At 39.8% G+C, this 25,883-nt stretch overlaps 1 protein-coding gene across 1 annotated transcript; it reads left to right on the forward strand.

The window, feature by feature from the left end:
* Positions 1-1,234: 1,234 nt before the first annotated feature.
* Positions 1,235-14,219, forward strand: LOC149443273 (uncharacterized). The gene is made up of 5 exons (XM_089655648.1): positions 1,235-1,356; positions 1,497-1,528; positions 8,944-9,083; positions 13,238-13,881; positions 14,067-14,219. The coding sequence occupies exons 3-4, from the start codon at positions 8,950-8,952 to the stop codon at positions 13,872-13,874; spliced, it is 771 nt and encodes a 256-aa protein (XP_089511774.1). The 5' UTR covers positions 1,235-1,356; positions 1,497-1,528; positions 8,944-8,949; the 3' UTR covers positions 13,875-13,881; positions 14,067-14,219.
* The last annotated feature ends 11,664 nt before the right edge of the window (positions 14,220-25,883 follow it).

The following is a 25,883-nucleotide window of genomic DNA, read 5'->3' on the forward strand; positions in this document are numbered from 1 at the left end:
TGGGATTTTTATTTTTTTTACTATGTAAATGAAAAAGTCCCAACATTTTGAATAAAAGTGTTTTTTTTTTATAAAATTTTGCAAATAAATAATATTTCATCATAAATCTTGGCCAAAATTTATTCCGTTATTTTTTTAGTAAAAAAAAAATCAAAATTAGTTTATAACCAAAAATTATCATTTTTAAACATTTTTTTTTACATTTTTATTTTTTTTTTATATTATTATTTTGTATTTTTATTTTTTTTTACATACTGTCACCCTAGCAGTACAGTGTTACACTGTACTAAAATTGTTTCTAGAAAAGAACACTGATAGTTATGAATCAACTTCAGTAATGTAGGCCATAGACGGGTCGTTTGTCTGCCGATTTTTAGTCCGCACAAAAAAATCGACCAATATTCATGCCATTAGTGGGGCCCGCCCATCGGCCGTTTTTCGTGGATCGTCTCATTTACTTTTATCGGTCATGCTGTAAAATCCACGATGGTGGCAGCATCGGCAACGGCGCCGACCAATTTTTCATTTATCAGCCGACAATTCAACCTGTCTATGGCCTGCCTAAGAGGTGGATTTTAAAAACAGTATAGATTACCAGAGAGCACAGCATGGTGAATTAGCATTTGTACATGGCATGGCCGATAGTACAGATGGATATTAGCTCGCAGACATTTACCTGTAATGGGATAGAAAAGAGTTAATCAGATGATGCAGAGCTGAAGTGCAATGCTCGATATTTAATCCAAGATCAATACTTTATCCAAGATGATAGTTGCCAATGCTACCCCTTGGCTGTGCTGCCCAGGGCTGAATAACCAGCTTTACTCAGTATCTACAGTACCAGGCTAGAATACCAGAGAAGCAATTAGTCAGCCACTATCTTAACGAATGATTGAAATTAAAAACGAGTCCTACAAGTTATGAAATGCCTTGGACGTGGCTTCTTTATGTTATTACCAAGGAAGTCATACTTTGCTTATGTACTTCCTTGTTACATGGTAACTTGCCAAAGTTCAGTATCGGAATTTTACAATGTGCCTGTTACGTCCTGCAAGAATTCAGATAACTATAAGATAAGAAAACGTCATTTCTCAATAAACAGCTAATTTGCCCTGGAGCAACTTAACCTATAGCAAAATATACATTAGTAAGACGGAATGGTATTTTGCTGATTTTATCATTTCATTGTAGATATCATTTTTATCTAGACAGGTTTCAGAAGAATTGTTATGTTCCTTGAGGGAGTTTACATTGTATGTATAATGGTACTTCTGGGTTCAATACTATATAAGAGGCGATTGGTAGCTCAGTTTTGAAGTGGACAGAGAAGAAGACAAAAACTTTAAGATTCATTAGGTAAGCACACCTTAATTAATTGTCAGAGGATTCTTGTATTCTTACCAGTAAATTAAAATAAAGGGCACTATTAATGCATTTTTTTAATAATTTAAGATTTTAAAACACAATAACCAATTTTTTTTTTATCACATTTGCAGGCTCCCGGTCCATCAAAGGATATAAAGTGCTGGTAAGTACAAAGTATGGTCAGGATTGCATTTGGCTCATTGGTTTCTGGCTCTGGAATCCTGATCCTGGTAGTTCTCAGTGGGTTTCCCTATATACTGTATCTCTAACCTATCCTTAAAGTAGATGCAAACCCTTAGTGCAGTGGTTCTCAACCTGTGGGTTGCGACCCCTTTGGGGGTCGAATGACCCTTTCACAGGGGTCCCCTAAGACCATCAGAAAACACATATTTCCTATGTGTAAAGCGCAGCTACTGTGTAGAAAGCAGCTGCTGGGTTGAAAGCAGCTACTCTGTTAAAAGCAGCTGCTGTGTTGAAAGCAGCAGTATTGGAGGTAAAACGACACTCATAAATTATAATTACTGGGTAAATAATTTTATGGTTGGGGGGTCACCACAACATGAGGAACTGTATTAAAGGGTCACAACATTAGGAAGGTCGAGAACCACTGCCTTAGTGGATGCCATTTATTTTTAATACAATACTGGTTGTATGTTTTTTTTATTATTTGTTCCATTTCAGTACTACTTATCTCCTCTTTGAACCATTTCATGTCTACATGCACTCACGCCAACATTGGTGGCACATCATTGCCCTGGACTGGCTTCCTGAGAGTGACAATGGTGGACCTTGCAGAATGTTGCTCAGCATGGCCACTTGTAGTCTCTACCAAGTGTGCTTGTGACAGAATGATAGTGTAGGAACACAGCTGGCAGACAGTTGTCACCCTATAACAGCCCCAGGGGCGGACTGACAACTCATGAGGCCCCCGGGCAATATGGGATCATGGGGCCCCTGTGTCCTTGCCCACACTCAAAGCACACCCAAAAAAGCCTATAAAAAGGTACCAGGGGCATTTCATGGGGCCCCCTACTGACCCCATGCCCTCAAGTAGTGCCCGAGTGCTTGAATGGTCAGTCCGCCCCTGAACAGCCCAAACAAGGGCTTTCATGCTAGGATCACCAGGTATTATTTTCATGAAAGCTGCAGATGAAAAATTCAGACAAATTTTAGAATCAGATTAACATGGTAAAGGATATAGAATTTTTATAAATGTTTGATTTACTTTATTCCTAAACTGTAAAACTAGTTAGAATAAATTGTCTTTGGTTCATGGTAGGATCACCTGGAATTATTTTCATAAAAGCTGCAGATGAAAAATTCTGACAAATTTTGGAATCAGAATACCATGTTAAAGGATATAGAATTTTTGTGAATTTTTGATTTACTTTTTTCCTAAACTGTAAAACTAGTTAGAATAAATTGTCTTTGGTTCATGGTAGGATCACCTAGAATTATTTTCATAAAAGCTGCAGATGAAAAATTCTGACAAATTTTGGAATCAGAATAACATGTTAAAGGATATAGAATTTTTGTGAATTTATGATTTACTTTTTTCCTAAACTGTAAAACTAGTTAGAATAAATTGTCTTTGGTTCATGGTAGGGTCACCTGGTATTATTTTCTTGAAAGCTGCAGATGAAAAATTCTGACAAATTTTGGAATCAGAATAACATGTTAAAGGATATAGAATTTTTGTGAATTTTTTATTTACTTTGTTGATTTTTGACAAGGTAAAATAGTTTGAAATTTCCTCTTGTGAATGCAAATAGGGTAAATGCATAGCTCCCAGAAAATTTTATTTTGCAGGGACATTTTGTACAAACAATATGTTTCTTTCCTAGAGAATTTTTTTTATCACATCTATGAACATTGCTTTATTAGATCTTTTTTGTAGATTCTGATCATCTTCATTGTCTATATTAGCTGATTCAAACCTGTTCTGCTAAATTTGCTCTGGGCATAACCAGTTCAATTTCTGCAACTCTCTACCCCTTAGGGACTAGATACATTTTTACATTTCTTCTATGGGCCTATAAATTCAGTGATGACTTTGTCATTCTCATTACTTAAAATGACAAATACTGTAATACATATATTATTGTTTTTTTTTTTCTGTACAATGTTTTTTCTTGGCAATACTGTATTCAAAGCTTGATCAATGTTAGTTTTAAAACAAGTGTCCCTCTCAATAAAAACTACACAACAATTTTGTTTCCTTTCCAAAACAAAGCACATTTATTTATAAGTGAAATTACGTTTTTTTTCTTCATTTTGACAATTTATTTGAAATGCATCACTAAAAAAATTAAGGGAAAAGAAAATGAAAGCAAAATTTTCTATTTTAAATATAAAAATTAGAAGTAAAAAGAAAACAAAAAGAAAAATCAGCAGCAAAATGAAAAAAAAAAGTTTCTACGTATATTAAATGTACAAATTAGAAATAAAAGAAAATACAAATAAAAATCAGCAGCAAAATGAAAAAAAAAAAGTTTATACGTATATTAAATGAACAAATTTGAAATAAAAGAAAATAGAAATAAAAATCAGCAGCAAAATAACAGCTAAGGAGAAAAAGGGAATGAGTTAATTTAGGCTGATTAGCTTTAAGGAAGGGTCACTATGGGGTTAGATGGGAATACAGTTTATTGTTGTTTATATTGTTCTAAACAATGTTGTTTTAACCAATACTCTATGAAAAGAAAAAGTCATATGTTTAATATGTTACCAAAAAAAAAAAGACAATTAACCCCTTGCCCTCCAAAGGATTTACCCCCCTTCCTGACCAGGCCATTTTTTGCGATACGGTACTTTACTTTAACTGACAATTGCGCGGTCATGCAACGCTGCACCCAAATGAAATTTACATCCTTCCTTTATCACAATTAGAGCTTTCTTTCCGTGGTATTTGATCACCTCTGCATTTTTTTTTTTTTGCACTATGAACAAGATTGACAATTTTGAAAAAAAAACCCTATATTTTTGACGTTTTGCTATTAAACATATCCAGTACAAATATTTTAAAAAATCAAATTTCATCATACATTTAGGCCAAAATGTATCCTTCTACATCGCAATAAAAAAAAATCTCAATACGTGTAAATGAATTGGTTTACTTGAAAATTATAGCATTTACAAATGGTGGTTATATATACTGTAATTTTCTTTTTTTTTAACTAGTAATGGCGGCAATCTGAGACTTTTAGCGGGATTGCAGCAGGCATTCTGAGACTGGGGGGGGGGGACTGACCTGGTGTCACTGACATCCTCGGTGACACCAATACAGTGATACTGTACTAATGGCACTGGGCAGGAAGGGGTTAACATGTGGGGCGATCAAAGGGTTAACTGTGTGCTGTTTTACTGTATGCTGTGTTAGTGCTTTACACTGTTATGCAGAGTTATACAAAGCAGTGTGCAGGAGCTGACAGGGGAGAGATCTGTGTTGTTTGTACACAGGTCTCTCCCTCATTGGTAATACTTGGCAATCACTGGGTGCCGGTAGGAAATCACCAGCTGGGACCCGGTGATTGACAGCCAAGACCATGAATGGTGGGGCCCCCTACCCGGAACTGTAAAATTACGTATATACAGTACACATGAATTTGCTCACCTGTGCCTCCCTGTAGCAGTATTTCTGCTATAGGGTGTTGCAGAAACCATTAGATGGGATTACAGCAGGGGCGGAATGACCATTTGGAAACTTGAGCACTGCCCGAGGGCCCGGGGTCAGTAGGGGGCCCCATGAGATGCCCTTGGTACCTTTTTCATAGGCTTTTTTGAGTTTGGGCAAGAACACAGGGGCCCCATTGTCCCCTATTGCCCGGGGGCCCCATGAGTTGTAAGTCCGCCCCTGGATTACAGTTTATTGTTGTTTATATTTTTCTAAACAATGTTGCTTTAACCACTTACCCTCCAGAGGATTTCCCCTCCTTCCTGACCAGGACATTTTTTGCAATACTGTGCTGCGTTACTTTAACTGACAATTGCGCAGTCATGCAACACTACATCCAAATTACATTTATTTTATTTTTTCCCCACAAATAGAGCTTTCTTTCAGTGGTATTTGATCACCTGTGCGGTTTTTATTTTTTTATAAACAGAAAAGACCAACAATTTTGAGAAAAAAAATCTATATTTTTGACTTTATGCTATTAAACATATGCCGTAAAAAAACTTTAAAAAAATCAAGTTTCATCATAAATTTAGGCCAAAATATATTCTGCTCCATGTCTTTGCTAAAAAAAAAATCCCAATACGTGTAAATTAATTGGTTTATTTGAAAGTTATAGCGTTTACAAATGGCGGTATATATACTGGAATTTTTCTCTCGTTGCAGATATTTGGCGATCAGCGGGTGCCAGCAAGAAATCACTGGCTGGGACCCGGTGATTGACAGCTGAGGCCGCAAATGGAGGTGTAGGTAGGGTGCGTGCCCCCTACCCGGAACTGCAAAATCACGTATATATATGTGATTTTGCATACCTGTACCACCCTGTAGCAGTATTTCTGCTAAAAGCGGTTAAGCGGTTAACCGATATCCTATGAAAAGAAAAAGTCATTTGTTTAATCTGTTACAAAAAAAAGACAACTAGTGAAATCAGGGTCCAGGGAGACCGGATATAGTGAATGCAGGGTCCGGGGAGAGCGAATATAGTGAATGCAGGGTCCGGGGAGACCGGATATAGTGAATGCAGGGTCCGGGGAGACCAGATATAGTGAATGCAGGATCCGGGGAGATTGGATATAGTAAATGCAGGGTCCGGGGAGACCGGATATAGTGAATGCAGGATCCGGGGAGATTGGATATAGTAAATGCAGTGTCCGGGGAGACCAGATATAGTGAATGCAGGGTCCGGGGAGAGCGGATATAGTGAATGCAGGGTCCGGGGTCACCAAATATAGTGAATGCAGGGTCCGGGGAGACCAGATATAGTGAATGCAGGGTCCGGGGAGACCAGATATAGTGAATGCAGGGTCATGGGTTTAGTAACACTTTAAATATGTATCTGTGTAGTTGGTTTTGATACATATTAGTGGATCACCCTTGAACGCCCTTTTTTTGCCCTTTTTGTTTTGTTCTGCTTTTTTGGGTTGGTGACCCTCCGCTATAATTAATCTCACTGCTGCTATATCAGCCCCACCTTTAGTATTTGCGAGTTCTTTTGATTAAAGGTAATGCCAAATGGTTTTTGATGAACATTTTTTTTTTGACCAGGAAAATTTAAAACATTATGTAACAAGAAAATGCAGCGCTAAATAGCGTAAAAAACCATCAATTATGCAAAAGTCAAAAAACTTCTTAAATGCTCAAAAATCTTCTTAAATGAGTGACACCAAACCATCAAAAGAGGCGGAAAACCCCACATTGAGTGAATCAAGAAAGGAGGAAGATAACACCTCTAGGATCCTGGTGAAAACAATGGACATATAACAGCTCTTATCAGAGCTATTGGTCTTTTATATCAAAAAAGCTTACAGCGTTTTAGGGATTAACCCCAAACAACTCTCTGGTTTGTAGCGCAGAGATGTTTCAGCCCTTGGCTCTGCTCCAACTCCGTGTTTCCACCGGTAAACCATGCAAGGAATACACATTAACAGTGTAGCATGCCCAAGACTTAAGCCTTGTATTAAGAATAAATAAATGCACTCTCAATGGTTTAAAAATTGCATAGCCGTCAAAGAACAATCCCGGAGCTGTAGCACTCCTAATGCATGGACATTCCAGCCAGTGGCTGTGTAGCATGGCAACGTCACATGAAGCTCTACCCAATGCGTTTCGTCCTCATTTGACGTCGTTACATTTTCAAGAATTTAAAACACTGCATTTCAATTTAAAGCAGTCTTCTATTGAGTTTTCTATCCAACCAACATCATTGAAATTCTATCCTCCTTAATTTTTCTGAAAGATGGCAACTGTTTACAGAATTCAAAGAGTCAGCAGCAGTAATTCCTCTCTTTTTATGTACAGTGTGGGGTTGATTTACTAAAACTGAAGAGTGGGAAACCTGGTGCAGCTGTGCACAGAAACCAATCAGCTTTCAGGTTTTATTGCGAAAGTTAGAAGCTGATTGGTTTCTATTCAGAGCTTCACCATATTTTGCACTCTCTAGTTTTAGCAAAGCAACCCTATTGTGACCAAAGATTTGATTTTTTGGGGGCGTACCATTCCAAAGACATTAATATGGATTTACCCCTCTCTTTTTACACTAATAACAGCCATCTATTGTCTGGAAAGGTTTTCCATAAGATTTTGTAGTGTATCTGAGCATGTGTGCTTATTCAGCCAAAAGAGCATTTTTGAGGTCAAGTGTTGATGTTGGACGAGAAGACCTGGCATGTAATCAACATTCTAATTAATATCAGAAGCTGTTTCTTAGAGTTGAGGTCAGGGTTCTTTGAAGGCCACTCTAGTTTCTCCTTATATAACTACCCTGTATGTCTTTATGGAATGTACATTGTGTGCAGGAGTACAGTCATGCTCTAACTGAAACGGTCCTTCTCCAAACTGCTACCACACCATAGGAAGTGCACAATTGTGTCTTTATAAAATAGGGTGCAGCGCTATAGTAGCCTTCTAATGCGGCGGGGAGAAGGGAAAACGGCTCCAGAAGGAATTGTTGGCTTTACAAAATGAGCCGCCACCCGGAATGTCATTAAATGAAAAGAGTGTTCGGAATTCTATTACGCAGGCTCCCTGTGAGCTTCTCACCACCCACAGAGCTACATGAGAGAAAGGCAGAGCCATTGCTGACAGCGGAGTGAACAGTGAAGGATATCAGACCATACCTACCTTAAAGGGGCCTTCAGTTTACCACTGAGAGTGTTACCTCTAAATGCGCTTATTGATTGCACATCTGGTGAGTGCGCAGTCTTTATACGTTTGGTCACATCACCATCTTACTGGATAAGACCACCAGTTATTGGAAATCTTCATGATCTTCCAAGCACTTGATCTTCCAGGATCTTCCACGCATTTGTTTTGGACTATATGTTTTGATTACTATTTCCAGCACTTTATTTATGCACTTTTGGTCACTAAATAGTGACAAAGTTATTTTGACACATTGAGTCACTTTATTCAATTGATAAGCACTTTGTCACCAGTCACTTTTACTGATATTCTCATTTTATTCGTATTTATATATGCATATTTTACACATGTGGTTATGTTTACTATAGTGCTGCACCCTATTTTATATTGATGCTTTGAAGGTTTTTGGTACCTTCTGGTGTTTCAGCAGCTGAAGTGACATCCAGCGCTCACTTACCTCTCTGTGCTTTACAATCGTGTCTTTGTATGCTCTTGATCTTAAATTTTGTCACATTGTTTAGCTCAGTCTGAAGTTTCAGTCAAAGAAAGCAAGCAGCACCTGATGTGCTGTCTTGTTAGCTATCCCACAGTGCTCTGGTAATCCTTTGCCATATAATTATCATATACAAAACAGCAGTTTATAGATATATACATTTTAAATAGGTAAAATACAGTTGGCGTCAAGCCATCATAGTTTTCCTTTCAATAGAGGAATGTAGAAAATTTTACACCTACTCACTCTTTGTTATTAACTGTAATTACAGGAGAAGATGGGACGTGACCTGCTGGTGGTGATGTGCTTGTGGAGTTGCATCCTAACTGTGAACTGCGAATTCAGTAATAAAGCAGTTTACAGTGTGACAAACTACATTAGAGAAAAAATCATCAATGAAATTTGGAAAGAGTAAGCATTGTTTCCTTTGTGTTTTTTCTGCTTTGATGCTTCTTTGCTATAAATTGGTTATTTAGATCTGGCTGAATTGACTAGGGAAACCATGGAACCTAAAGTGTACACAATTTCAACACCCTCTTCTAGGGCTGTGATGGTTCCATCTCTTCTCAGACCTCAGATGTTGACTCGGAGCCCCAAATGTAAGGATTGCAGCACCTCCATTGGAGTTCAGTAAATGTCACTTCCTGAACAGTCATAGCGCTTCTAGTCCCTTAGAGATCATTGCAGAAGACAACATCTGAGGGGATGGAGGAGGAGAACCTCAACTTGTGATCAGAATATACACTCACCATCCCCTTTATTAGGTACACCTGTTCAATTGCTTGGTAACAGAAATTGCTATTCAGCCAATCACATGGTAACAACTCAATGCATTTAGGCATCTAGACGTGGTGAAGATGACTTTCTGAAGTTCAAACTAAGCATCAGAATGGGGAAGAAAGGGGATTTAAGTGACTTTCAACGTGGTATGTTATTGGTGACAGATGGGCCGGTCTGAGTATTTAAAAAACTGCTTATCTACTGGGATTTTCAAGCACAACCATCTTTAGGGTTTACAGAGAATTGTTCGAAAAAGAGAAAATATTCAGTTGTGTTAACAAAAAAACCTTGTTGATGTCAGAGGTCAGAGGAGAATGGGCAGACTGGTTGCTGCGACATTCAGATGGTAGGGTCAGAATTTACAAAACATGAATGCATGGATCCATCCTGCCTTGTATCAAATGTTCAGGCTGGTGGTGGTGGTGGTGTCAGGGTGTGGAGAGATTTTCTTGGCACTAGCAAGGTGAACCTAATAAAGTGGCCAGTGAGTGTATGTTTTAGGTGTTGCATGCAGGAGAGCAGTAGACCAAGGATTCATGTCAACAGATGTTCTTCTCATCTGTTGTGTTTTCCATTCAATTGCATGCTGCTGAGTTTGACAGGCAAAGATTTCACTTGACCTGCTTTGCATGCAGTTTCTCCATACGGCATGCAACATCCAAAGCAATGCAACGTAGAGCAGGTCAAATGCAACCTCTTTGCTGCTATGTGTACTGCTCCTTTGTTATCAATGGCCTTCAGTTGTGTTTAATGTCAAATGCAGGACAATCTTTGTCAACATGAACCTTTCAGATATGGTTGAGATCAGGGGCGGACTGACAACTCATGGGGCCCCCAGGCAATAAGGGATCATGGGACCCCTGTGTCCTTGCCCAAAATCAAAAAAGCCTATGAAAAATAGATACCAGGGGCATCTTATGGGGCCCCCTACTGACCCCGGGCCCTCAGGCAGTGCCCGAGTTTCCAAATGGTCAGTCCGCCCCTAGTTGGGATGTTGGATGGCCCAAAACAGGACAGTGTGTGTAAACCCAGAACTTGCTTTTTCTTTTTTCTTCTATTTTTTTAATTTTAGGTAGTGGAAGAGGATTTTTTTTTCTTTCACTTTGTGTCTTGTAGACATAAAATAAAATTAAATATCTTTAAAGAGAACATAATTCTCATCATAGAGACTTGTCACAGGAGCAGGTGTCCTCATTGGAAGACTTCCTCTCCCTTCTTGCTCTGCTGACTTTTTTTTTTAATTTTACAACCTGTTTGTCCTGGTGACCATAAACTGGTCAGAACAAATACATGGTAAAAATCTCCCCAGCAGGAAATCAGAATGCAGTAGAAAAAAAAAAAACTACATTAGAACAAATAACAATTACAAAAATGGGACTTTTAAAGGCACAGATAGTACAATATCTATAAAATAGAATATTTATTATACATTCTCAAAGCAGTATTAACCACTTGCCCTCCAGAGGATTTACCCCCCTTCCTGACCAGGCCATTTTTTGCATTACTACGCTGCATTACTTTAACTGACAATTGCGCGGTCATGCAACGCTGCACCCAAATGAAATTTGCATCCTTTTTTTTCCCCCCACAAGTAGAGCTTTCTTTCGGCGGTATTTTATCACCTGTGCATTTTTTTTTTTTACACTATTAAAAAAAAGACCGACAATTTTGAGAAAAAAACATTTTTGACTTTTTGCTAATAAACATGTCCAGTAAAAAAATTGAAAAAATCTATTTCGTCATAAATTTAGGCCAAAACATATTCTACTCCATTTCTTTGCTATAAAAAAAATCCCAATACGTGTAAATTAATTAGTTTACGTGAGAGTTATAGCTTCTACAAATGGCGGTGTAGATACTGAAATTTTTTTTTTCACTAGTAATGGTGGCGATCAGCAACTTATAGCGGGACTGCTGGACTGTGGTGGGTATTCTGACACTGGGGGAGAACTGACTTGGTGTCACTGACATCCCCGAAGACACCAATACAGTGATCAGTGCTAATAAAAAGCACTCACACTGTGCTAATGGCACTGGGCAGGAAGGGGTTAACATCCGGGGCGATCAAAGGATTAACTGTGTGCTGTGCGTGTTTTACTAAGTGTGCTGTGTGCGTGCTTCTTTTTAAGCACACTTCTTTGCATGGCTCTGCTATGCAGTGTGTAGGAGCTGACAGAGGAAAGATCTGTGTTGTATCTCCCCGTTGGAGATACTTGATCACCGGTTGCCGGCGAGTAATCACACCAGCTGGGACCCGGTGATTGACAGCTGAGGCTGCGAATGGCGGTGCAAAATCACCTCTCTTTTTACACCAATAACAGCCATCTATGGTCTGGAAAGGTTTTCCATAAGATCTTGTAGTGTATCTGAGAATGTGTGCGTATTCAGCCAAAAGAGCATTTTTGAGGTCAAGTGTTGATGTTGGACGAGAAGACCTGGCATGTAATCAACATTCTAATTAATATCAGAAGCTGTTTCTTAGAGTTGAGGTCAGGGTTCTGTGAAGGCCACTCTAGTTTTGTGGATATGTTGTTTTGGGGTGTCATTGGTCAGAAAGGGGCGGATTTTGGAAATGTTCCAAAGGTTGAGGCAGCAGGATTTAGCCAGTAATTGGATGTGGAGCCCAAAGGAGAGGTCTGAGTCTAGGATTACGCCTAGCACCCTGGTATGAGGGGAAGGACCAATGGTTGTGCTGTGTATTTTAATGGTAAAGTCATGAGTGGGGGATCGGGGAGGAGGAAATATTACAAGCTCGGTTTTGGAAAGATGGTGTGACGTCCTTGCTGATGTATCGCTTAGTAGATTTGTGATACGTGAGGAGATTGAGGGGGTGAGCTGAGGAGTGGAGAGATAGATCTGGGTGTCATCAGCATAGAGGTGGCATTGGAAACCATGGGAGGTTATCATTTGGCCCAGGGAGGACCGCACACATAAATCAGTACTCATGCAAAATAAGATTCCAAAAGAAATATAAAAATTAAAAACCTGTTTTCTGCAAACTCACATATTGATATAGACGTAGATGCATGGCATCAGCACCCATACAGGGAGTCAACAGAGCAATCTTGAGTGAGAACCCACATCCACTGTTCATCCTGATGTCCCAAATATAATGGTGTCCTATCCCAAAGGAAACCCACAAAAATGGAAACAACAGAGAGAGACAATCCCAGCAAAGGTGAAGAGATAAATAGAAGGGGGAGGGCATATGCCCAAAACACATAAATCACTTACTTGGTCAGGAGACAGATGGCAGAACAATTCATATCTAGATGAATCCATACAGGGCATTTTCCATAGATTGTTGTCTATATAATCTAAACATAACAATACAGAAACAATCAATCAAAGATCCTTCAACATGGGAATGCCCGTTTCTTGAGGACTCCAAAACTTCCAGCACTCCCTTGCTGAACACCTACCTATCACTCCTACCATAGAAGGCAGGAGAAGTTAGTGGGGTCAAATCAATGTTTGTTTTTTCGACAGAAGTGATGGGAAAATTCGAAGGGGTAGGAAGAAAAAAGCTTCTTGATCAAATTAATTTTCGGCCAGTATATGTGGTTATCGTTCAGAAATTACATTCATTTTTAAACTTGAATGGTAAAAGCAAAAGACAATTTTCGAACAACATTCGTCCATTCACTGAATGTTCAAGGAATTTTCGTATGACTTTTCGTACGAATATTCTCGTCCGGAAAGCTACATGTGTATGGCCAGCTTAACTCTAAAGGAAAAATGCTTCGTTAGTCTATTACTGACAATTTTTTTTTCTAACCTTTTAGGAGTGCACCTCAATTTGCCTATATAGTGAAGCTGTCAAAGGAGGAGTGCAATGCCAAAGAAGAAAACAAATTTCCATTAATCACTGATATACAAATTCCTTTTTTTGATGCTATTGACAATGAGATAAATACAAATTTAGGTACAATGAAAGACGCAATGAAGTACAGTAACATCTACACTGGAAATCGGATCTTAATGGCTACATTCAAAGACATTATTGTAATGAACAAAGACAAAAAGATAACCTTTACAGAACATGCAGAGTATCGTCTTCTAACACCTCCGAAAAAAGGAGCCCTTTCCCCCATCGAGAACTTTTTAAACATTGACCCTAAGGCCCACTGTATCATATTTTACTCTCTAATCTCCCCGTGTGTAGGTAAATGCATCAACCAAAATGGAGAATACAATATACTGTCCGGTCTTCAAACGTACTTCACACATATTCCACACCGCGCTTTTGTTTACAAGTTAGTGTTCACACCTGACCAGAAGAGTCTTAATGACAAAGTGGAAGGGGGAAAAGTAATAAAGGCTTGGGGTGACCTGAATGGGATAATGCCTCTGTTCCGCTGTAATAGTGCCTTTTGTCAACAGTGCTTTCCATATGGTAAGATCAATGACTTCTGTACTTAAACCATACCTCTGACCAGGGGTGGACTGACAACTCATGGGGCCCCTGGGCAATAGGGGATCATGGGGCCCCTGTGTCCTTGCCCGAACTCAAAAAAGCCTATGAAAAAGGTACCAGGGGCATCTCATGGGGCCCCCTACTGACCCGGGCCCCCGGGCAGTGCCCGAGTTTCCAAATGGTCAGTCCGCCCCTGCCTCTGACTACTGTACTAGAAACATGCTGATTAAGATGAATCCTCTCTTCCCATTTTTTTGCCTATTTTACCTTTTAGATGTTTCTCAGGGATGATGTCATGGCTGACTATAATCTGCTTATGTGCAAGGCAATAAAATTGCTGATCAGCAAAATACCTTGTATGACTTTCCTTATTCATTATTTCTATTTGCAATACGTTTGTGATGGAATATAAAGTATAAATAAAGAATTAACCAGGATGGACACAAGAAAGGAAAACTTGTGTTGAAGGAGGTATGCAGGCTTTCACAGGCAAGCTGTGTTTTTGACAATACTGGTCACCCTGCTGTCAGGCTTTGTCATTGGCTTCCCCACATTTTCAGGTCACTGACCCAGAACAAGGATGCAAATTTATTGATTTATTTTATTTATTTCAGGTTCTTATATAGTGCCATCAATGTACTCAACGGTTTACATACACTATATTGTCAAAAGTGTTGGGACGCCTGCCTTTACACACAAACTTTAATGGCATCCCAGTCTTAGTCCACAGAGTTCAATATTGAGTTGGCCCGCCCTTTGCAGCTATAACAGCTTCAACTCTTCTGAGAAGTCCGTCCACAAGGGTTAGGAGTGTGTCTATGGGAATGTTTGACCATTCTTCCAGAAGCACTAATGTGAAATGAGAAGGCCTGGCTCGCAGTCTCCGCTCTAATTCATCCAAAAAGGTGTTCTATCTAGGTGTACCTCCTTCCTCAGAGCTATGATAACCAACATGTGATAGAGTCATGTCTATATACACTATATTGCCAAAAGTATTGGTTGGCCTGCCTTTACATGCACATGAACTTTAATGGCATCCCAGTCTTAGTCTGTAGGGTTCAGTATTGAGTTGGCCCACCCTTTGCAGCTATAACAGCTTCAACTCTTCTGGGAAGGCTGTCCACAAGGTTTAGGAGGGTGTATATGGGAAGGTTTGACTCTTCTTCCAGAAGCACATTTGTGAGATCAGGCACTGATGTCGGATGAAAAGGCCTGGCTCACAGTCTCCGCTCTAATTCATCCAAAAAGGTGTTCTGTCGGGTTGAGGTCAGGACTGTGTGCAGGCCAGTCAAGTTCCTCCAACCCAAATCCACTCATTCATGTCATTATTAGTGATGGGCCGAACACCCCCTTGTTCGATTCGTGGTAGAACATTCGAACGGACCAAAAGTTAGCCACGAATATTGTACCTAATGCAAATCTAACTAAACCCCTGTTTTTGACGCATACTGGTAGACAGGTTAATTCGGTTGTTGGCAAGCTGGCTGGCAAGTTGACCAGGAACATTGTTCTCTCCCTTTTTTATTTGACATGCGTCGCCTGTTCAAATATCCTTGCTACATAAGCCAGTTATAGACTGGGGAAGTGGCCATTTTATTTGCTTCTAATGCAAGTCTATGGGACCTGAACTTGCAAATTCAAAAGTGACCATTTTGAAGGATTATATGCAAGGTATTGGCCATAAAAGTTGTATGGGTATTCGGGTACTGCCCTGAGGGACATGAATCAGTGAAAAAAAAAATGTCAAAAAGTAATGAAAGGGGCAGTCATTTTTCATTGCTTAAAGTAAAAAAAAAATTGAAAAATTCCTTTAACCACTTGACCTCCAGAGGATTTACCCCCCCTTAATGACCAGGCCTCTTTTTGCTACTCGGCGCTGCACTAATTCAACTGATAATTGCACGGTCATGCAATGCTGCACCCAAACAAAATTTACGTCCTTTTTTTCACACAAATAGAGCTTTCTTTCGGTGGTATTTGATCACCTGTGCGCTTTTTATTTTTCACGCTACAAATAAAAAAAGGCCCAAAATTTTGAAGAAAAACAATATTTTTTACTTTCAGCTATAAAAAATATTTAGTAAACTCAAAGTTGGTTAAAAATTTAGGCCAAAATGTATTCTGCTCCATGTTTTTGGTAAAAAAAATCCCAATAAGTGTATATTGATTGCTTTGTGTGAAAGTTATAGCGTCTACAAACTATGGTATAAATACTGCAATTTACGCCATTTCTTTGCTATACAGCGCTGCGCTAGTTTAACGGACAATTGCACGGTCATGCAATATGGTACATAAATGAAATTTACATCCTTTTTTTCCCCATAAATAGAGCTTTCTTTCGGTGGTATTTGATCGCCTGTGCGGTTTTTATTTTTTGCACTATAAAAAAAAAGGCTGACAATTTTGAGGAAAAAAAACAATATTTTGGAATTTTGCTATAAAACATGTCCAGTAAAAAAAAATTTAAAAATCAAATTTAGTCATAACTTTCTGCCAAAATGCATTCTGCGACATGTCTTTGTTAAAAAAAAACTCAATACGTGTAAATTAATTGGTTTACATGAAAGTTATAGTGTTTACAAATGGCGGGAAAGATGCTGGGATTTTTAGTTTTTTTTTATACTAATAATGGCGGTGATCAGTGACTTATGACGGCGATCAGTGACTTATGGCGGGACTGCGGCAGACATTCTGACATTGGGGGGTACTGACTTGGGGTCACTGACATCCCCAGTGACACCAATACAGTGATCAGTGCAAAAAAAAAAACACTGACACTGTACTAATGGCACTGGGGAGGCAGGGGTTAACTTTATTATTCAGGGAAAGGGTTAACTGTGTGAGGGGAGTGTTTTACTAGGGAGCGGGGGTGTGTACTGCAGGGAACACCGCTGATCGGGAGAGAGAAACTCTTCTGTCCCGATTAGCTTGTCCTCGAGCTGTCAGGGAACTGACAGAAAGCACAGCTACTGCAGCTGTGTTCTCTGTCAGCGATTGCCGCCGATCGCCGGGACATAGCCGGTAACGACTGGCTGTGACCTGGTGACTGACATTTGCGGCTGTGATCGCGCCTCCCACGTGCCCTCTACCTGTTTACAAAACACACATTTTAAAACGTGGTTTTGCCCAGCCGTGCCGCCCTGCCACCGTATTTATACAGTGGCTGGGCGGCATGTGGTTAAATATCATGCCTGGGGGTCCCCTTAAACTACATTCAAAGTTGCACATCTGTACAATGCATAAAACCTGCTTCAGCAGGACTGGCGTTTATTTACAAAATTACATATTTATAGAAAAAAAAAAAACAGCATGCCCCCCCCCCCCCCCCCCCATTCTATACCAGATTTAGTTTTTTTAATTTATTTTTTGCTTATATTATTTTTTTAAATTATTATTCTTTATTTAATAGTTTTGCTTTGTTTTTTTCAGGGAGAGTATTCTCCCCTCTGTCTTAAATAGTGTGGGTTGGATACTGTGCACGGTGAGAGAGCAGTGCATTGCGTGGTGTTTGGTGGGCGAACAGTTGGTGGTGCCTTCACACTATAAACTTTCAGAGTTATGCAGGCCATAGACGGGTCGAACATTGGCCGATTTTTCGAACGATAAATGAAAAATCTGTCATTCGTTCATCCGACGTTACCACCAATGAATAAAAAAATTGTCAGACTAAATCATAAAGTTCACCCCATAACTTCTGTCCCTTTCAGGTCACAGCTCATGCGCAGATTTTTTATTGTTAAAACGATCATCCGATTTGACCATCATTGCCGGGAAAATCTCCCAACATAACCGATAATCTGAAACTACAAGATACACGAAAAACGGCCGACGAGCTAATCCACTAACAGTACGAAAATCGGCCGTTTTTCTAACGACCCATCTATGGCCTGCATTATTCTTGATGAGTGCAGGATTGGACCCTGCTCTAGAAATTCTAATTAGATGCACCTGCCGCACAGGTGCAGAAAAATCAGGCCTTGGGTGTTGGTGGTGCCTGATAACTGTAACCCCTCATAGTTACTATTGCTGGGCGCAGGAATGGGCCCTGCTGTTAGAAATTGTTAAAGAGAAACTGCATAAAAATACGACTAGTTGTGAACTCAACCAGAAGATTGGGCTTGATAAAGTGTAATCTTTGTAAAAAATATATAAATTTAAAAGGGCTGGTGGCCAGTGGCACAAAATCACTTCTTCATTCAACATATACATTTCTAAAAACAGAGAGGAAAACAATCATGCCACACTCCACAGGTTCCAAATATGACTCCCTGAATGGAGTGCCAATTTGTAAATAGATACATTGACAACTCTTTTCATGAATGATGCATATACTCCATATACAAGGTTACATAATTACATTTTTGGTGGGTCTCCTAGAAGGAAAACATGCTCATTTATCATATATATATATATATACTCATACATACAGTTGTGTTCAAAATAATAGCAGTGTGTTGAAAAAAGTGAATAAAGCTGAAAATCCTTCAAACAGCTTTTATTTCCATCCACACAAATGCATTGGGAACACGACACATTCTATTCCAAATCAAAACATGAAGAAAAATAGATCAAATTTGTGTTGTTCCTCTAAAAAAATTGAAGAAAAGTGAATATTAGACGGTTCAAAAAATAGCAGTGTTTGTATTCTTCTTACAAACTCAAACATTCACTATATAAACTGAAAATGTTTGAAGATTTTGCTTTCCTTTGAATCACTTAATGAATATTTGGTTGTAGTCGCACTGTTTCTGAGAACTGCTGTACGTCTGTGTTGTATGGAGTCACCCAACTTCTGGCCCCTGTGATCAGGTATTCCAGCCCAGGATGATTGGACGACATTCCACAGTTCTTCTCTATTTCTTGGTTTTGCCTCAGAAACTGCAGTTTTTATGTCACCCCACAAGTTTTCTATTGGATTAAGATCCGGGGATTGGGCTGGCCACTCCATAACGTCAATCTTGTTGGTCTGGAACCAAGATGTTGTACATTTACTGGTGTGTTTGGGGTCGTTGTCTTGTTGGAACACTCATTTCAAGGGCATTTCCTCTTCAGCATAAGGCAGCATGACCTCTTCAAGTATTCTGATGTATTCAAACTGATCCATGATCCCTGGTATGCGATAAATAGGCCCAACACCGTAGTATGAGAAACATCCCCATATCATGATGCTTGCACCACCATGCTTCACTGTCTTCACAGTGTACTGTGGCTTGAATTCAGTGTTTGGGGGTCGTCTGACAAACTGTCTCCACCCACTAGACTCAAAAAGAACAATCTTACTTTCATCAGTCCACAAAATGTTGCGCCATTTCTCTTTAGGCCAGTCTATGTGTTCTTTGGCAAATTGTAACCTCTTCAGCACATGTCTTTTTTCCAACAGTGGGACTTTGCGGGGGCTTCTTGCAGATAGCTTGGCTTCACATAGGCGTCTTCTAATTGTAAAAGTCCTCACAGGGAACTTTACACCTTCTTTCATCTTCCTGGAGCTGATTGTTGGCTGAGTCCGCGCCATTCTGGCTATTCTTCTATCCATCGAATGGTAGTTTTTTGCTTTCTTCCACGTCTTTCAGGTTTTGGTTGCCATTTTAAAGCATTTGCAATCATTTTAGCTGAGCAGCCGATCATTTTCTGCACTTCTTTATATGTTTTCCCCTCTCCAATCAACTTTTTAATCAAGGTACGCTGTTCTTCTGAACAATGTCTGGAACGACCCATTTTCCTCAGAATTGCAGAGAGAAATGCACTGTAACCAGCATGTACAACATTTGCTGCCTTCCTTCCTTAAATAAGGGCAATAATTGCCACCTGTTTTTCAAAGAATGAATGACCTCACTAATAGAACTCCACACTGCTATTATTTTGAACACGCCCCTTTCAATGAGTGATTCAATTACACAGAATCAGCAGCATGCATGTCATGACTGTTGGGTCTGTTGGATTTCTATTACTCTACTACACCTGCTAGTAAATTATTTGCCATGTAGAAATATCATTTCTACCAAAAACAGTGATTGATCCGGTTAGTGATGTCTGACTGCTGTTATTTTGAATACAACTGTATATATATATATATATATATATATATATATGTATATATATATATATATGTATATGATATCTCTGCCAGGACAGGATCACCATAGATACATTAGTGTAATCCGGGGGAAGGATATTGTGAATATGTGAACCTCCCTCTTACACTGGAGTGACAATCATGTCATAGGGATGGCCAATATACATTAACCATGTATAATATATAAGGGGGATATGATCTCCATGTATAATACATAAGGGGGGATATGATCTCCATGTATAATACATAAGGGGGGATATGATCTCCATGTATAATACATAAGGGGGGATATGATCTCCATGTATAATACATAAGGGGGGGTATGATCTCCATGTATAATACATAGGGGGGGATATGATCACCATGTATAATACATAAGGGGGGATATGATCTCTATTTATAACACATAAGGGGGATATGATTACTATGTATAATACATAAGGGGGATATGATCTCCATGTATAATACATAGGGGGGGATATGATCACCATGTATAATACATAAGGGGGATATGATCACCATGTATAATACATAAGGGGGGATATGATCTCCATGTATAATACATAAGGGGGGATATGATCTCCATGTATAATACATAAGGGGGGGATATGATCTCCATGTATAATACATAAGGGGGGATATGATCTCCATGTATAATACATAAGGGGGGTATGATCTCCATGTATAACACACAAGGGGGATATGATCTCCATGTATAATACATAAGGGGGGATATGATCACCATGTATAATACATAAGGGGGATATGATCACCATGTATAATACATAAGGGGGATATGATCTCCATGTATAATACATAAGGGGGGATATGATCTCCATGTATAATACATAAGGGGGGATATGATCTCCATGTATAATACATAAGGGGAATATGATCTCCATGTATAATACATAGGGGGGGATATGATCACCATGTATAATACATAAGGGGGGATATGATCACCATGTATAATACATAAGGGGGATATGATCTCCATGTATAATACATAAGGGGGGATATGATCTCCATGTATAATACATAAGGGGGGATATGATCTCCATGTATAATACATAGGGGGGGATATGATCACCATGTATAATACATAAGGGGGGATATGATCTCCATGTATAATACATAAGTGGGGATATGATCTCCATGTATAATACATAAGGGGGGATATGATCTCCATGTATAATACATAAGGGGGGATATGATCTCCATGTACAATACATAAGGGGGGATATGATCACCATGTATAATACATAAGAGGGATATGATCTCCATGTATAATACATAAGGGGGGATATGATCTCCATGTATAATACATAAGGGGGATATGATCTCCATATATAATACATAAGGGGGATATGATCTCCATGTATAATACATAAGGGGGGATATGATCTCCATGTATAATACATAAGGGGGATATGATCTCCATGTATAATACATAAGGGGGGATATGATCTCCATGTATGATACATAAGGGGGGATATGATCTCTATGTATAATACATAAGGGGGATATGATCACCATGTATAATACATAAGGGGGGATATGATCTCCATGTATAATACATAAGGGGGAGATATGATCTCCATGTATAATACATAAGGGGGATATGATCTCCATGTATAATACATAAGGGGGGATATGATCTCCATGTATAATACATAAGGGGGGATATGATCACCATGTATAATACATAAGGGGGATATGATCTCCATGTACTGTATAAACACATCAGTGGTTCATATAGTGAACTCGGTGTAGAGTTATTCACCCTGAGGTCATCACAGAGGACAAGAGGACACTCTTTACGTCTGGAGGAAAAGAAATTTGATCTCCAAACACGGAAAGGTTTCTTCACAGTAAGAGCTGTGAAGGTCAGGTATGTTAAAATTTTTGGTCACAATACCGTTGCTTTACTAAAACTGGAGAGTGCAAAATCTGGTGCGGCTGTGCATGGTAGCCAATTGGCTTCTAACTTCGGCTTGTTCAATTAGGCTTTCACAATAAAACCTGTAAGCTGATTGCTTTGGCTTTGTTTTTGGATTGTTAATGGTTTGGAATGGTATATCCAAAAAAATAACATACAGGTGTGAAGGTCAGGCATCTTCAAATTTGTGGTCACAATAGGGTTGCTTTACTAAAACTGGAGAGTGCAAAATCTGGTGCAGCAGTGTATGGTAGCCAATCGGCTTCTAACTTCGGCTTGTTCAATTAAGCTTTCACAATAAAACCTGTAAGCTGATTGGTTTCATAGCTGCACCAGATTTCATACTCTCCAGTTTTAGTAAATCAACCCCATACTGTACATAAAAAAAAGATGAATTACTGTTGCTGACTCTTTGAGTTCTGTAAATAGTGACGGGCTTCATGTTTGAGTCGAAGGTATGTTTGACTCGAACATGGGCAATTCGTGGATTCTCTGAATCCCAGCAGTATCTTCTGATAGTGCATTGTAATTGGCCAAAGCAATGAACCTGACCACAGGTCAGGTGCAATGCTTTGGCCAATCATAGTGCATGATGACGTCACAAGGGGTGGGGTCCCCTGGTGATGTCATTACAATGTCATAACAATATTTAAGAACTGTCATCCCGGAGCAGCTGTCTGACAGCGGGTGCCAGCATTAAGAGTGGAGCAGTTTTTTTCTCTTTTTTCTGTAGGCATCGTGATTGACGTTGGATCTGCTTCAGGGGACATTTTTTTTAATTTTCGTTTTTAATAAAGGACTTGTCAAAGACTGTCTCCTGTCATTTTTCTGCTCCATTTTTTTTTTCTGTGAATGGGTATCATTACCATGTACCGCATACTCATTCACATGCGGGGGTGGGGTGGGATCTAGGGGTCCCCTTGTTAAAGGGGGCTTCAAGATTCTGATAAACAACCGTCCGCATACCCCCACAACCACCGGCCAGGGTTATGGGGAAGAGGTCCTTGTCCCCATCAACATGGGGACAAGGTGCTTTGGGGGGGAACCCCCCTGCCCCAGAGGACCCCCCCATGTTGAGGGCATGTAGCCAAGTATGGTTTAGGAGGGGGGCTCTTGCTCATCCCCCCACCTTTCCTAACCTGCCGGGCAGTATGCCCAGATAAGGGTCTGGTATGGATTTTGGGAGGGACCTCCACGCCATTTTTTTTTTTTGGGCATTCCCCTCAAAATCCATACCAGAACCAAAGAGATTGGTATGGATGGGAGGGGGGACCCCACGGCTTTTTTGACATTCAGTAGTTTGACATTCAGCTGTCAGAGAGGAACCCCACTGTCAGCTGAAACATTAAAGAATGTTTCACTACTAAAATACCACAAGACTTAATAACATGTGCTATTTTAGTATTTGAGCGGTATCTAACCGCATACTTAGATGCAGCAAGATACCGCTCAGTAAATTGTTCCTGTTCGAAGTTCAGGGTCGAACTTTCAGCAGGTTGGAATGTTCGACCGTGAACTGAACAGGGAGTTGTTTGGCCCATCACTATCTTTAAATAGCTGCCATCTTTCAGCAAAACTAAGGAGGATAGAATTCCAACGATGTTGGTTGGATAGAAGGCTCAATAGAAGACATCATCAAATTAACATCCAATGTTTTAAATTTGCCTGGTAAAAAAAAAAATAGAAAAATGTTTTAAAAGTTCATTAAAAACCATTTGGCATTTCCTTAACCAAAGGAACTCACACATACTAAAGGTGAAGCTCACATAGCAGCAGTGGGATTAATTATATTGGAAGGTCACCAACCCAAAAAAGCAAAAAAACCATAAAGAGGGAAAAAGAAGGGTGTTCAAGGGTGACCCACTGATATGTATCAAAACCAACTACACAGAGACATATATAATAGAAAACCCACATATCATATTTTATTAAACATATATTAAAAACAGAGTGTACACAATACATCAATTAAAAAAAATCACAAAGAGGTTATGTCAAGGTCCTACCTTTCCTCAGAGCTTGTGTTGCTCCATGTGCTGGCATCCATCTTAGGTTTCTGCAAAGCATGGTGGGAACCTTTATGCCTTCAGGCCTCTGCGGCTCCTCCTCCAGAAGGGTGTGGCTGATCACATTTAAGCCTGCTGTCTGCAAGTGCTCTCTGCATTCGTGTCCTGTATGTTCCCTTGCAGCAAGCTCTTGTTCAGTTCTCGTTGCTCTCCTGGTAACCGACTTGGCTTGGACAAGACTATTCTCTGCTTTATCCCTTTACTTGACCTCCCATTGCTGAACCCGGCCCGTGACCTGAGTATTCTTTGCCTACCGTCTAGTACTGTCTGCTCCGTTGTTATTGACCCGGCCTGTCTGACTACACTACACGTGTTCCCATCTAGCTCCCACCAGCTGTACGCCATTGGCGGCAGTCGTTACCACAGCTGGGGTTACTTGGGGTCCGCGACCTGGTCTCAGGCTGCGTCAAGTCCATCCCCACCATCAGGGGCCCTGGTGAAGGGTAGCCTGGGGCTTAGACTCCGCGCCCTGAGGGACTCTGGTCTGTGGGTGGTGGCTGTCGCCAGTCGCTGCGTGACCTTACCATAGGGCCTGCCTGCCCATTCCATCGCTTCTGCCCTGACAGGTTAACTGTCCATAGTATTGAGTCAAAGTTGATGTTGACGCGTTTCACAGTTTGTACCGCTTCTTCAAAATGTTAGGCTCGTACATGACAGATATCACACCTTGTGTGAGTACCATCCAGACTAAGAGAGGGACTGCTCAATATCAGTATGTATGTACTGATAAGCCTTTGTAATGGAGGATTGATAAATATAAAGCCTCAAGATCATAACCAACAAGCAGGGTCTATTTAGATACTATCATCTCTTCTATCAAGTAAATGAAGTGCAAAGGGTCCCTGACATATGATGGTAAGGGCATACATAAGTTCAGAAAATGTTATCAAAAGAGATACTTATTTTTTCCATAAGTGACCCTCTCCCAGATATGATAGGTCTTTCAAGGGTATCAGTTTTTTTTGTGATTTTTTTAGGTAATGCACAGAAATTGGGACCAAGAGCTGATGCAGGTTTTTATACTCCACAGTCTATTATACCCCTCAAAAATAGTTTTCTTGGGATCGTTAACCCATGGTAGCTTTGAAGCCAAACCTCACCCCTATAAAAAAGTATGTATCATGTTTTTATTTCCATTCAGATCTTCTCTTTTTCTCTATGACAAATTTATTTTTCTCACAATGCAGAAAGATTGCTGCTTGCAGATCTATTAAAAATGTAGGTTACCAATTCATAGATGTGAATAATGCAATTAGGGTAGATATAACCCTGTCCCTAAAATCTCATATAAGATTTAACTTACTAATCTACTTTTAAAAGTCAGTTCCAACATGTTTAACCACGTTCCTACCAGGCACTTTTACCCCCTTCCTGCCCAGGCCAATTTTCAGCTTTCAGTGCTGTTGCACTTTGAATGACAATTTTGTATAATTTTTTGAGATGAATAGAGCTTTCTTTTGGTGGTATTTAATCACCACTGGGGTTTTTATTTTTTGTTAACATTAAAAAAAGACCAAAAATCTCCTTCACCGATGTGCGCTTATGAGACTGCACTGATAGGCTGCACTGATGGGCATTGATAGGTGGCACTGATGGGCATTGATAGGAAGCACTGATGGGCATTGATAGGTGGCACTGATGGGCATTGATAGGTGGCACTGATGGGCATTGATAGGTGGCACTGATGGGCATTCATAGGTGGCACTGATGGGCATTAATAGGTGGCACTGATAGCCAGCACTGATGGGTACTGATAGCCAGCACTGATGGGCACTATTGGCCACACTGATGAGCACTGATGGGGCTACGCTTATCATCAGGGCACTGATGATCAGTGCCTTGATGATCAGTATAGATGTCCGACTGAGAAATGCCGCTTACTGGCTCTCCTCACGCGGTATCAGGAGAGTACTGCAGATAACCAGAATTTCCTATT

The sequence above is a fragment of the Staurois parvus genome, unplaced genomic scaffold (genome assembly GCF_062004578.1).
Source record: "Staurois parvus isolate SC_StPar_1 unplaced genomic scaffold, SC_StPar_1.0 ptg000860l, whole genome shotgun sequence".
Classification (NCBI taxonomy): domain Eukaryota; kingdom Metazoa; phylum Chordata; class Amphibia; order Anura; family Ranidae; genus Staurois; species Staurois parvus.

What these genes read in the sequence shown, in the direction of transcription:
- LOC149443273 (XM_089655648.1), top strand. Translation starts at nt 8,950, where the DNA reads ATGGGACGTGACCTGCTGGTGGTGATGTGCTTGTGGAGTTGCATCCTA. An exon ending in ATCAATGAAATTTGGAAAGA is followed by an intron (nt 9,084 to 13,237) that starts GTAAGCATTGTT and finishes CTAACCTTTTAG; the next exon opens with GAGTGCACCTCAATTTGCCT.